This window comes from Eleginops maclovinus, chromosome 3 (assembly GCF_036324505.1).
Source record: "Eleginops maclovinus isolate JMC-PN-2008 ecotype Puerto Natales chromosome 3, JC_Emac_rtc_rv5, whole genome shotgun sequence".
NCBI classification, from domain to species: Eukaryota; Metazoa; Chordata; class Actinopteri; order Perciformes; family Eleginopidae; genus Eleginops; species Eleginops maclovinus.
The window spans coordinates 11,957,047-11,970,828 of record NC_086351.1 but is presented as its reverse complement, the minus strand read 5'-3'; the positions used below and the strand labels follow the sequence as shown (position 1 = coordinate 11,970,828).

The following is a 13,782-nucleotide window of genomic DNA, read 5'->3' as shown; positions in this document are numbered from 1 at the left end:
CCGTGCAGAACCTTGTTTGGTACAGTAAGTGGAGCTGTCCATTGCCTGCAACCCTTTTCACTCTCCTCTCTGCCATCGGTGGTTCAGCTGTTGTTTCTCATTATAAAAACTACCTTATTGTGTCTCTTATTATCCCAACCTGCTCCGAGCAACCAGTATACTGTGTGTGTGTGTGTGTGTGTGTGTGTGTGTGTGTGTGTGTGTGTGTGTGTGTGTGTGTGTGTGTGTGTGTGTGTGTGTGTGTGTGTGTGTGTGTGTGTGTGTGTGTGTGTGTGTGTGTGTGTGTGTGTGTGTGTGTGTGTGTGTGTTTGCATACAGTACTGTAGCTGCCAAATGGAGTCTTTATTTGCCTCCAACCTTCTCTCTCTTGCTCTCCCTCTCCCTACTCAGGTGTTTGTCTCTTCTGTCCCCTCATTATAAAAACACTACTCCCTTCTCCCCTTTCTCTTCCTCCCATCGCTTTCTTTCTCTCCCCCGTCCCTCTCCTCCCCCTCTACTCTCAGCCTCGTTTTCCTCACTATCCCTATTTCCCCCCTTTCTCTTTACCTTGCTCTTACTCATTATCCAACAGCTTGAAGCAACCAGTCAGCCATATGTGAGTGAAAACTGCCACCTCACACTGTTAGCTTGTATTATATCGAGTCTGTTCTTTGCCTTAAACTTTGCCCTAAACCTTTGGCTATTCCTGTTCTTTTTACACAGTAAAACTAATTAACCGAGGCGCTCGCAGCCAGCGTTCAACCATATGTGAATCTATCTAGGTAATTCAAGCTGTATTCTTGTTTGCCTTGAAATCTTTTCTATTGTGTATTTTTCCCCGTAGTACAACTAATTAGTGAAGGAGCTCACCATCAGCCATGTGTGAAGCTTGTTTGGTAGCCTGGTTTGTACTGAAACTGTTGTGGCCACAAGCTATCTCCGTCCTGTCCCTCATTAAGGGGTACCAACACAAGTCGTGCATCATGCATTATTTTTTGGTTTGATTTTTACAGATCAACTTTTTTAAATGTTTACTATTTTAGCTATAATTATCTTATTTATCAAATCAAATCAAATGATTACCTAATTTTTCCACAGGGTCTCATAAAGAAACTCCCCTCAGCTCTGTGTTGCATTTTATCGTCCATTGTTTTCTAGTGCTTTTGTCATTTTAAGACACGTTTTGGTAGCCGCAGTTCCAGCAGTTGTTACATGTAACAGAGTGTTTCTTTATAGGACGCAATAAGAAAACCCTGTTAATTTCTTTTTTCCTTATTGACCGCCTCGCTGCAAATTATCCTTCACTTAACAGCATCCTGGATATTGGTTAGAGGGACCTGCTACCCCTAAGAGTAGGTTTAAAACTCTGTTCCTATACTCATACTAAGCTAGTGATATTTTATATACTGTACCTCAATTGTGAACCACTCTGAACCAGTTATTTAGGAAGTGTAGAGGACAACAGATTTCTATCATTGATCGTTCTTCAATTCAGATTTAACACTTTGTCCTCTGACAGTCACTCAAGTGAAGCTGTTAATGACGTACTTCTGCTCAGGACAAGATGCTACTTTTCTTAAAGCAAGTCAGCACTCTTTGAAAAAGTCCTCTCCACAATAAAGACAGCGCTGTAATTCACTTCCTGTGTCCCACAGGGTCAAGCGTGACTTGATCCAATCAGAAACCATGCCAATTAGACGCCTCAACTGGCACTTAATTACCACTCTGAAGAGGGTGATGGGCCATTAATTAGCAGGACATTAACGGGACTGATTGTTCATTAACAGCAGAGCATATTAGAGGAGATAAGACCCGATTGTAATGGACTCTGGTAGAGGAGAGAAAGGCGGAAGCTGTCTCCAATAGAATTAGATGACCTGCTATGGCAGTCAAGTCTGGGATAACAATGTTAACAATGGCCATTAAAAGGGAATACCACTTACTTTTAATGTTGGAGTATGTCACTCATATAGCTGAGGTCTGTTTTAGTGTGTGTTGCTCCCTTATCATCTCAACAAAGCACTTGTAGCTAATTGCCTTCGCCTAACAACATGGTATTATTCAAAAACACATTGTAATGTCCCTTGTTGGGTTGAGGGACAGCTGGAAGATTTCGGTTTTCTTACCAAGACCCTTTTTTTGTTGAAAAAAAATCACTCGGTAGAAAAAACGATGAAACATACTTTAAACATTTTGAAATGTATTTAACTTAAACTTGAACTAAGACTTTAAAGAGTCAATTACAATTAACAACGGCTGCATAAGGGCGTGTGTCCACATGGTGTATATTTGTGGTACACTAGCATTGACTGCATCCGCATAGGCTCTGTTTTCATTTGAGCTAAAGTAATTTGTTATAAATCGTAATTACAACTTTTAAAATCAACACACTGTGTGAGCTGACATTGTGATGTTAAAAACTAAAACATATATTATTTTTTTTAAAGAGGAGAAGAACATAATGTATAATGTGTGATATTTCACTCACCCACATTGCACAGTCGAAAAGGGTAATGCCCCTACCCACCAGGGGGCATGCCTAAGCAGTGAAACTGAAGGTTTGGTTTTGGCCGTCCTGATCTATCCTGGCCTGGTCTGTGTCAGTCTGCTGAAAAGGGTCCCTGGGGAAGGAATGTTCTAACATCTCTGACTCTTCATTTCACGCTTCATTTAACATCACACCCTCCCAAAACACTAACTGTGCATCTGAGTGTGTGTGTGTGTGTGTGTGTGTGTGTGTGTGTGTGTGTGTGTGTGTGTGTGTGTGTGTGTGTGTGTGTGTGTGTGTGTGTGTGTGTGTGTGTGTGTGTGTGTGTGTGTGTGTGTGTGTGTGTGTGTGTGTGTGTGTGTGTGTGTGTGTGTGTGTATGCTCTGGGTCGTTATTTATCTCCATATACATGCTTTTTGTCCCACTCTTTCTTGTACGTAAGCACACACACGCACACACACACACACACACACACACACACACACACACACACACACACACACACACACACACACACACACACACACACACACACACACACATACACACTTTAAGTATGCACACAGAAGGACATGCTAAAAAGGGTTGATGACAGTGAGGTGGAGAGCAGCTTATATCTGCGGGAGTCAATAGGTACTGTATTGTTCTACAAGGGCAAGCAGAGCACAGTGCAGAATATAGCTCTTATGCGCAGTGATATGGATGGATGAAAGGTTTTAGCACACACACACACACACACACACACACACACACACACACACACACACACACACACACACACACACACACACACACACACACACACACACACACACACTAAGCCTGTAACTGTTGTTTTACCTCTAAAGTCAATGCAATTACCTCTTTCCTCTTGCTACGGTGAATCCAATGTATAAATATTGCTAGGAGACATGCACTTAGTGTGTGTGTCTGTTTGTGAGTGTCTGTTTGTGTATGTGTGTGTCTGTGTGTGTCTGTGTGAGAAAGTTATTGGAGACGCTGTAGCTCATAAAGCCCTTGCAGTATCAATATAAACTTTCTCTACAGCTACGGGGTAGAGAATTTAACAGCGCGGCGGCATTCTTTATTTCACATTTTGCAAAAATGCTTTCTGGGATAAACAAAAATAAAATGTGATTGTGATACTCCCGTTTATTTACTAACATATGGATTTATGTACAATATAAGGGTATTAAAACTTGCATTAAAACTCCCAGGGGTAACCAAACATTTACAGGTTTTTTTCCAAACTATCTAAGATTATTTTTACTGTGCATATTCACACAACCACCAGACAGTTAATTGGATTTTGGAGCTGAGCTGGTGATAAGATATCAGGTCTGAAACACAGGTTCAAAGATACACACACACAGACACACACCTTCAGCAAAGTGAGGCATTGAGTTGCATCACTAGCAGCAGTGTGAATGGATGGGCACAATCATTACACACACACAAACACTCCGCAGTAGGTGGGTATGAATAGATGGTCTGTCTCATACTGGTGAGATTGGTTTCATCTGTTGTTGAGAGGGTTGTAGGGTCACATCCCACCTATTACATCTCTCTCTGTCCAATGACACTTTATTCCCCTAAATGTAGGTCTGCAATAGATGAAGCTAATCTGAACAACAGAGACATGGGGAAGCAAGAAAAAATAGATAGATAGATAGATGTTCAGCTGAGTTGTAATCGTATAATGCAATAAATAAAACTGCTTGTTATCACATTTAAACTGGCAATTTCCCATTATTACTCTACATATCTAAAGTCAAAGTCAACCGATGCAGTAATAGTCATTTGTGTTCATTTTTACAGGCAAATCACAGCATGCAACTTACATACAAACATTGCCTCAACCAGTTCTTCCACTTCTGCTGCTGAAAAAGTAGGTATTACAAAAAGGGGAGGGCAGGTGATGACACAAACATACAATTAAGATGGACTGACAGAAGCCTTATCAATCACAGAGGATAGCAGGGTGCTAATCCTCCAGCCAACAGAGCAAAAAAAGATCCTGATAGAAGAGTATAGGCGAGAGGAGGAGATAGGACAGGCAAACTGAGAGAAGGAGAAAGACGAAGAGGAGACTGTGAATGTGGCCCATTGAAGGACAATCATTGTCTATCAACATGAAGAATTACCTTTCTCGCTGTCCCTTCAGCACACATACACACACAGGGGAAAGAGTTGACCTGTGAGGGAACACTGATTGAATCTTCAGTGGGATTAACAGGGATTTAGCCCAGTGTAATGATATCTGAATGAGTTGATTAGCTATCTGATGACACTTTGCTGTTTGACCTCTACAGCCCAATAACAACTGGTAACTCATTCACTTACGTAGGTTGCATTCAAACAGGGAGAGAGAACTAGGAGTCATAAGGAACGCCTTGAAGCAGCTAAATGAACCATGAAACTGTGTCACTGTGTGGGCAGCCGTGGCATGATCGGTTATGGTTAAAGATCTGTTTCCATGTCCCTGTTGAGGCTGGGACAAACCCCAACAGCATTGACAAAGTACGACCATGAAGGTGGGGAAGGACAAAAGCTTCCCAAGAAGGCAAAAGTACAAAAACAAATATGGCTGCAAGCTGTGATTTAAGACGGCCACACGCATGAAAAAAAAATGTGATGATGTAGAGAGGAAAACTGATGGGAGAGGCATTTTAGGGGAAATGGCTACCTAAGCATCACTGGAGCCTGGCCCCGTCATACAGTACAGAGAGGAAAAAAACCTCTAAAAGTATAGTTTTTGGAGATGTACTTAATAGTTGTAAACTGTATAAAATCAAATGCTTTCATCTACCATACAAAATGCAATGCATGCAAAATAACAGCATACAATTTAAAATAAGAAACTATACAATACAGACGGTGTATGGAACAACAGACAAGACATCCAACAAAAGTAATGCAGACAGTCAAATATTGTGTTTGCAGGTATATTCATATCCTGCTGTGTAATGAAGACCATCTGTGCGGTGGTGATTCAGAAACATGGGGTGGCGGTGCGGGGAGAGTCCTTCTGTCATCTCGACGCAGATCTGTTCAGAACTTGATTGAGATTCTGGCGGCACTCCTCCCATCATTAACACGGATGTTATGGGAGGTTTTTGGAGACCAGAACTGGACAGCCCTTGGAGCGTTGACCTTTTTTCATACCTTCCTGCATTTTGCCACCTGTGTGGCTTTCCTGGAGATCAACTCCTCAGAGCTTGATTCATGTTTTTGCACAACCATGGGGAAGATCTTAAAACAAATACAAATCTGGCCATTCTACATGTCTAAAACTGATGTTTTTCTTTTGCTAGGTTATCGATGCATGGCCTGTTTATAGCAATTGGATGTAGTAATTGTGATGGAACCCATTGGGCCGTTAAATATGGTTTTAAAGTCTTGAATTCTGTATTTTTTGCCACTGTCATCTTGTTTTTTGCTACTAGAAGTGACACGAGAGGGTTGAACACAATATAAGAATATCTATTTAAGACTAAAATGTTACAGTTAACTTTCATGTACTGAAGACATTGTGAAAGGTTGACATTTATAAAATAATAAAACACACCCAAACAGGATGAAAACTAAGGTGAGAAAATGTTAACCACAAGGAAGCGACGCCCTACAGCATACCCTTATTAAACATTTATTATACTTTAAAAATGTACAAAATAGACATCATGCTTTAATGGAAAACATTTGAAACTAGCTATTTAAGATCACCCAAAGGTCGCCACTTAGTTTGATCTCATACTTCAGTCGTAAACATTGTGCCTGAACCGCAGTGGCAAAATATTTTATAGCGCATTTGTAGCATCTAACAACTTCCGAGTGTTATGTCTTTGTTAAAAGGGAGTAAAGAAGTTGAGTTGCCAATAGGTCAGGAACATAAATATGAAAGTTCCCCTGCTGGCTCAGCAGGAACTGGAGATGGTCTATCGATCAGTTTACCAGAGCTGGGAGTGCAGTCCATTTCTCTGACTTGACATTTGAGGGTGGTTCTCGTGAATTTCTCTCATATATTGTTGGAAGTAAGACATGTCAGATGAGTAATGTATCATGGCTTCTATCAACAATTGTTCCCCAACTGAAAGGCTTGTCTTTATACATCATTGACAACTTCTCCTTGGATGTGATGTCACGCTGAGTCATGTTGGACAATGACATCATGGATCTATTCTAGTCACTTAACATCAGTAAAGTCAAATGTGCTTCACAAATGGTCTGGTTCTTCACCAAATACAAAAAATGATGTTGCTGTAGCTGTATATACAGTGGGGCAAAAAAGTATTTAGTCAGTCACCAATTGTGCAAGTTCTCCCATTTAAAAAGATGAGAGAGGCCTGTAAGTTTTATCATAGGTATACCTCAACTATGAGAGACAGAAAGAGAAAAAAAATCCAGAAAATCACATTGTAGGATTTTTAATTTATTTTCAAATTATTGTGGAAAATAAGTATTTGGTCAATAACAAAAGTTCATCTCAATACTTTGTTATATACCCTTTGTTGGCGATGACAGAGGTCAAACGTTTTCTGTAAGTCTTCACAAGGTTTTCCACACACTGTTGCTGGTATTTTGGCCCATTCCTCCATGCAGATCTCCTCTAAGCAGTGATGTTTTGGGGCTGTCGCTGGGCAACACGGACTTTCAACTCCCTCCAAAGATTTTCAATGGGGGTGAGATCTGGAGACTGGCTAGGCCACTCCAGGACCTTGAAATGCTTCTTACGAAGCCACTCCTTCGTTGCCCTGGCGGTGTGTTTGGGATCATTGTCATGCTGAAAGACCCAGCCGCGCTTCATCTTCAGTGCCCTTGCTGATGGAAGGAGGTTTTCACTCAAAATCTCACGATACATGGCCCCATTCATTCTTTCCTTTACACGGATCAGTCGTCCTGGTCCCTTTGCAGAAAAACAGCCCCAAAGCATGATGTTTCCACCCCCATGCTTCACAGTAGTTATGGTGTTCTTTGGATGCAACTCTGCATTCTTTCTCCTCCAAACACCAAGAGTTGAGTTTTTACCAAAAAGTTCTATTTTGGTTTCATCTGACCATATGACATTCTCCCAATCCTCTTCTGGATCATCCAAATGCCCTCTAGCAAACTTCAGACGGGACAGGCATGTACTGGCTTAAGCAGGGGGACACGTCTGGAACTGCAGGATTTAAGTCCCTGGCGGCGTAGTGTGTTACTGATGGAAGCCTCTGTTACTTTGGTCCCAGCTCTCTGCAGGTCATTCACTAGGTCCCCCCGTGTGGTTCTGGGATTTTTGCTCACCGTTCTTGTGATCATTTTGACCCCACGGGGTGAGCCCCAGATCGAGGGAGATTAGCAGTGGTCTTGTATGTCTTCCATTGTCTAATAATTGCTCCCACAGTTGATTTCTTCACACCAAGCTGCTTACCTATTGCAAATTCAGTTTTCCCAGCCTGGTGCAGGTCTACAATTTTGTCTCTGGTCTCCTTTGACAGCTCTTTGGTCTTGGCCATAGTGGAGTTTGGAGTATGACTGTTTGAGGTTGTGGACAGGTGTCTTTTATACTGATAACGAGTTCAAAAAGGTGCCATTAATACAGGTAACGAGTGGAGGACAGAGGAGCCTCTTAAAGAAGAAGTTACAGGTCTGTGAGAGCCAGAAATCTTGCTTGTTTGTAGGTGACCAAATACTTATTTTACCGAGGAATTTACCAATTAATTCATTAAAAATCCTACAATGTGATTTCTGGATTGTTTCCCCCATTCTGTCTCTCATAGTTGAAGTGTACCTATGATGAAAATAACAGGCATCTCTCATCTTTTTAAATGGGAGAACTTGCACAATTGGTGGCTGACTAAATACTTTTTTGCCCCACTGTATATAGTCAGTAGGTCCAATGTGACAGGAGAACAGCAGTTCTGAAAAAAATGCATGTACTGGGAAGTGAAACAAAATACATGATCATTGTCTGGAGGCTTCCTACAGCACAGATGCCATCTCCATTATCGCTAAAATGTGACAGTGACAAAAACCTGAGGGCAAACAGGACCTAAATGAGCACCAGGATGACATTACTACACAGTTCATCTCCCCGGTGACGGAGAAACCTGCCTGCAGAAGTTCAGCAAAGTATAGCAAACAACATTAACGGAGAAGTAGCTTGTTGATTGCAGCAGAATGTGTGTGAGCGTTCTCTGAAAACACACATCCTGTGAGATGCAGCAGGTGCCAGATCATCAATCAAAGCAAGATTTCTTCACACTACAATCAATTTGTAATGATGGTTATTATAGGATTGAACTGTAGTTCTTAATAGCTTACATTCATTTCTGTTTTCCATAGCACAAATACTAATAATTCATAATGATTTAATCATAGGCTGCTTTCAATCAGTGTGCTTATGTTTTTATTATAGATGTTATTTATTACTTATATGAAAGGGTGTCAGCTAAAATATAAAAGGAGTATTTATTATATGTATGAATGATATTGTAATTTATCCTGCTCCCTTGATGTATGAATGGTTTGTAGCTTTTATCAATCACCTGCTGATGCATGGAAGGCAACACCATAAGTCGCTGCGAGGCACTCAGAGGGTTGAATATAATCACATTTTTCTGGATTGGTACAAGTGGATATTTTTAAGATTTTGCTCAGGCAATGTTTACACTCAGGGGACCTGACTGACTCACGGTGTGACTGACTATGCTCAGCATGGCAATAATGAACCTGTGAATTCAACCGTTATGTCTGTCTACCGATATGTTTTACTTGTATATATTATACTTGATATACCAAGCTTCCCATTTATTATATGTGCTTTTGCCACTTATGATCCCTTTTGCTGCTCTAATGCTGCTCTGGGATGGATAAAGGACTATCTTAGGTAGGGTGGCATGCCTGAGTGGAGCTCTGGCACACCCTGGTGGTAACACATTGGAACTGAAAAGACAGGTCTGCATCATTTGTTGGTGCTGCGTAATGAGTGAAAAACAGTTCATATACTGCATTATTTAATTTTTTTGTAGTTGGTAGACTTAATATGGCACGTCTGCAGTAAATATCCATACATATACACTCAAACAAGGCATGTATACTGCCTGTTAACATCAAGACACTTTGATTTGATGAATCATAACCCTTACCTGATCCTGATTCAAGCCGTAGAGACACAAATTAAAATATGAATGTATACTTTCTTAAAAATGAAACAGCAAAGGTTCTCCATAAATAGCGCACACACACACACACACACACACACACACACACACACACACACACACACACACACACACACACACACACACACACACACACACACACACAAATATACACAAATATACACAAACGCGCGCAGAAAGACACACATGCTTGCAGACACATTCCAGCAGGTCATCTGCTTGAGTAGCAGAAAGCCCTGGCACTGTTCATTAATCACTATGTTGAGGTTTTGATGCCACAGCAGGAATGGAAATGCTGCTCTGACTCTCATAGATATACTATACTGCCTTCATCAGCTGCAACTAAGTCCAGCGCTGGGAGAAGTAACACTCAGGCATGAGTAAAGCCTGGTAGTCTGCACAATTATTAATACCGTATATGCTTTTTTTGGGCAACAATGGGATCTTAATTTTCCTTATACTGAAGGTAACCAATACAGATGACGTATTTCAAACAAAGATACAAGGTGGTCGGTTTTCAGGGGACTGTGTAAAGAATGCATCAAAAAGAATTGCAGAAGCTTAAGAATTGTAATATAAAATGCACCATTATTTCTTCATTTCAACAGACAAAGATGCATAGCTCAGTGGTAAGAATGGTTGCAGTTATGAATGATTTCACTTGTTCACAAGCTTGTGACCCTCAATGATTATGCTAGCTCTTTCATTCTTAGTTTGTGCATTATAGGGATAGCTCACATGAATAATACAATGGTCCTTATTCATCAAGTGTGTGAAAATAGCGTAAAATTGACCATGGAAATTATCCTGGATGCCTGCCATGTGTGATTAATGAGACATCCTCACTGTACCAGTGGGAGAGCAAATCATACATCAAATGCAGCTGGGAAATTACAACCATGTGGAACTAATTTACATTTACATATGACGCATGTGAATTAGGACTGCTTGGTGATTCTCGGCTCATTAAGAGGCTTGACTTGGCCTGCTACATTTTTATAGTTTACATGGATGCAGGCTATTAAGTATTGCAGAATATCCAAGAAGCAAATGTACAACAATAGATGTGGCCCATAATTCAATGGAGTGTTTCATATTACTGTCAAACAAATCTGATTAAAGGCTGTAATAAAAGTAATACAAATTTGAGATGGAAACAGACACAGACTTTTCTCAGTTTTTAACTTAGAAATATTTATTCATACAAAAAAGATTAGAAAACACAGATGAATAAGAGATAAACTGAAATCAAACATATTCAAGTAGGATTTAAAGAGCTACATGTAAAAAGTAACATTCTGAAATGGGTGACCTTCTACTAACAGCTTTTTGGTTTTTACACATCTGAATGTTCTACCACAAGGGGGCGCACAGCATCCTAGCCACGCGATTCAACAGTAGCAAACCCACACCAAGCTTTAAAACTTAATGGTAGCAAATATCATTAAAGATAACACTTTTCATACACTTAAATAAAAGTGTATTGTTCAGATGCATTCTCGTAGAGTGAAAGTATGATATCCAGCTACTGACAACAAACATGGCTCACAAAGTGAATAAGCATTCAATCAAAAGAATATTATGTGTTGCATTTATTTTTGTCACAGTAACTCTGAATAATAACTTAAAACCTTTCATAAAAACAGCTGTGCAAATGTTTGGCAGCTCAAGCTGTTCTTTTACAAAGTTCTGTTCTGTGTCCTCTCCGTACGCAGACAGCGCTCTCAGTGGTTCCTTGCCGGCCCAACAGCTCAAACATAAACATGAGTTCAGTTCTGTTTTTAACGTCTTTCAGTCTTCAAGTCTTGCTCAGGTGTCAGGGTACGATGCATGTTGCCTTTCGAAGGGCCAGGTATCCAGTCACTACATCGGTTGGGAGGAGACGGATGTAGGAGAACTCCTCAGAGGATGTGAAGCGGAGCTTAGTCTGAGGGTCCGTGTAGTTTGCCTGAGGGAAAAGAGAGATTATTCAGTGTGTCCTTCATAGAAGATTTAAAAGTTTTTTTTTATCGTACAGTGAGTATTTTAGTAAAGTGATAACTCACAGGGAGTCCAGAGATGTCAGAGTATTTCTTAGTTGGCTTCAAGGAGGGAGGAGCATCGATGCTGTAGTCTGTGAACACGGAGGTCTTACAATTAATAACTTTACATAATGATGTGGACTTTTCTGTGCAGTTTTGTAATTCATGTCATAACTTAACACAGCTTTGACTTTTTCTCCAAACCACGAAAAATGATTTAGTTTAAAATATGTACTTTTGATAACCGTGTGCAGCATGAAATTACAGGATACAAAAACATACAGTTGGGATCATCAAGCTTCCAGGGTAAAGTCCGCTCCAAAGCCAGGATCTGTTTGAGATTTTTCCAGGTCCGGTTCTTTTTACCCGCTGCTGCTCCACCAATCCCAGAATGCTGCAGAGAATAAGAGAGGGGGCAGACACAGTGAGGTAAAAGCCTTAGAAGAAGATAAACTTAAACCCACATGGACGCAGCCACTCACCGTAAATGCGGGGTCTTTGAACGGTGGAGGCTTTGCTGTTGACTCTGAGGGAACATTTGGAGCGTTCTCAACTGTTCCCACTACCTTCACCTCCGCCACTGACTCTGCTGCTGTTATCTGATGAAACATGAAAGACGACATCAGACAACAACAGTAATACGACAGTAAAAATATTAGATTTTAACTTCAACCTGTGTTTTTAATGAAAACAAAGTCTACAGTTGGCTAAATACAGTAACAAGAATCATAAAAATACAATTGAATGACATTGCTTTCTATCAGTTATGACACTGATACTTGTATTACACAGCACTTATGTATATATTTGCTTTTTGGCTTTCTTTGTATTAAAAACAATGACTTGATTAATTGAATAGTCACTAAACAGTAGCTAGTAGTCAACATAACAGAGGATTAATCAGCACATTTGTTTTATTAGATCAACCATTTTGTTTGTTTTGTCAGTTGATTTTCGATTAGGTTTAATCAAATGTCTATAATGCAGTATTCAGAGGTGGGAAGTAACTTAGTACATTTACTTAGGTACTGTACCTGAATAGTTCCATGTTATGCTACTTTGTACTTCTACTCCTCTACAATTCAGAAGTCAATTGTGTACTTTTACTCCACTATATTTAGTTACTTTGCCAATTGGGATTAATAATTTCAAATATGATCAACACCCAAATAAGACTTTAGTTACACCTGGATAAAATTCACAAACTACCGTGCAGTATACAATGCCATTAAAGCTAGCTAGCCGCACTTTTACCAGCTTTGACAACACTTTAATGCATCAATAATTATAATCAAAACCTATTATTCTGAAATAGCCCTATCTGCATAATAAGTCATTTTACTGTTGGTACTTTAAGTATATTTCGATGCTAATACTTTTGCACTTTTACTTGAGTAACAATTTGATTGCAGGACTTTAACTTGTGAAAGATCTGAGTGCTTCTCCCACTTCTATCTTTCAAACCCATTGCATCATATCATAGCTACTTTGAATTCCCTTGCACACAGATAAAGTTGTATCAACCTCTGAGTATCCTACAGTTGGATACGCTTTACATGCAGACAGTAACACTATACCTGAGTCTGTGTTGCTGGTGTGGCTGTCGGCTGCCCTTTCTTCTTCTTGCTGCTCCCGGGGACCGGCTGAGCGGAACCAGCCGCCGGACTAGCAGGACGTTTCTTCCCCCGGAGCGCTGCCGAGCTTGCAGCTGCCGGCTGAGCTCTGACGGTGATGGAGATCTGAGACGCCATTCGTGGTGAGCGAAGTGATTGTAATATAAACGTTAAATGCGAATGAAGCTTTTTATCTTTACTATTAGTCAGCCGCCTAACGACCGCATAGTTCACACCGGATATGAATGTATTTCACTTCCGGTATCAACATCGGTAAGCGTCAAAAATAATGTTGTTTTAATTATGAAAGGGAAACTAAACATTTATTTTAAAAAAGTAGGTGTATTTAAGTGAATGTCCATGCAGTAAAACAATATAACTATTTATTTTATATTTGTATATGTATGTATCCTTGTACTTTGGATTTTTTGTGTTATTATTTATTTTTGAGAGATTGCTGTATTCCGATAATATAATACAAATAAGTGAAAATAATATTAAAAAGTATTTCTTTGCTGTAA

The 13,782-nt window shown here is 40.1% G+C and overlaps 1 protein-coding gene across 1 annotated transcript; it reads right to left on the bottom strand.

Moving 5' to 3' along the window:
* Window positions 1-10,792: 10,792 nt before the first annotated feature.
* ino80c (INO80 complex subunit C) lies at window positions 10,793-13,532 on the bottom strand. The gene is made up of 5 exons (XM_063878580.1): window positions 13,226-13,532; window positions 12,131-12,247; window positions 11,931-12,042; window positions 11,673-11,740; window positions 10,793-11,575 (listed from the first exon to the last, which is right to left on the bottom strand). The coding sequence occupies exons 1-5, from the start codon at window positions 13,397-13,399 to the stop codon at window positions 11,444-11,446; spliced, it is 603 nt and encodes a 200-aa protein (XP_063734650.1). The 5' UTR covers window positions 13,400-13,532; the 3' UTR covers window positions 10,793-11,443.
* Window positions 13,533-13,782: the final 250 nt, after the last annotated feature.

Excerpts from the sequence above, each read along its gene's own strand:
- ino80c (XM_063878580.1), bottom strand. The coding sequence starts at position 13,399 with ATGGCGTCTCAGATCTCCATCACCGTCAGAGCTCAGCCGGCAGCTGCA. Across the intron at positions 12,043-12,130 it reads TCAAAGACCCCGCATTTACG|CATTCTGGGATTGGTGGAGC; the intron begins GTGAGTGGCTGC and ends TATTCTCTGCAG. Across the intron at positions 11,741-11,930 it reads GAAGCTTGATGATCCCAACT|ACTACAGCATCGATGCTCCT; the intron begins GTATGTTTTTGT and ends CCGTGTTCACAG.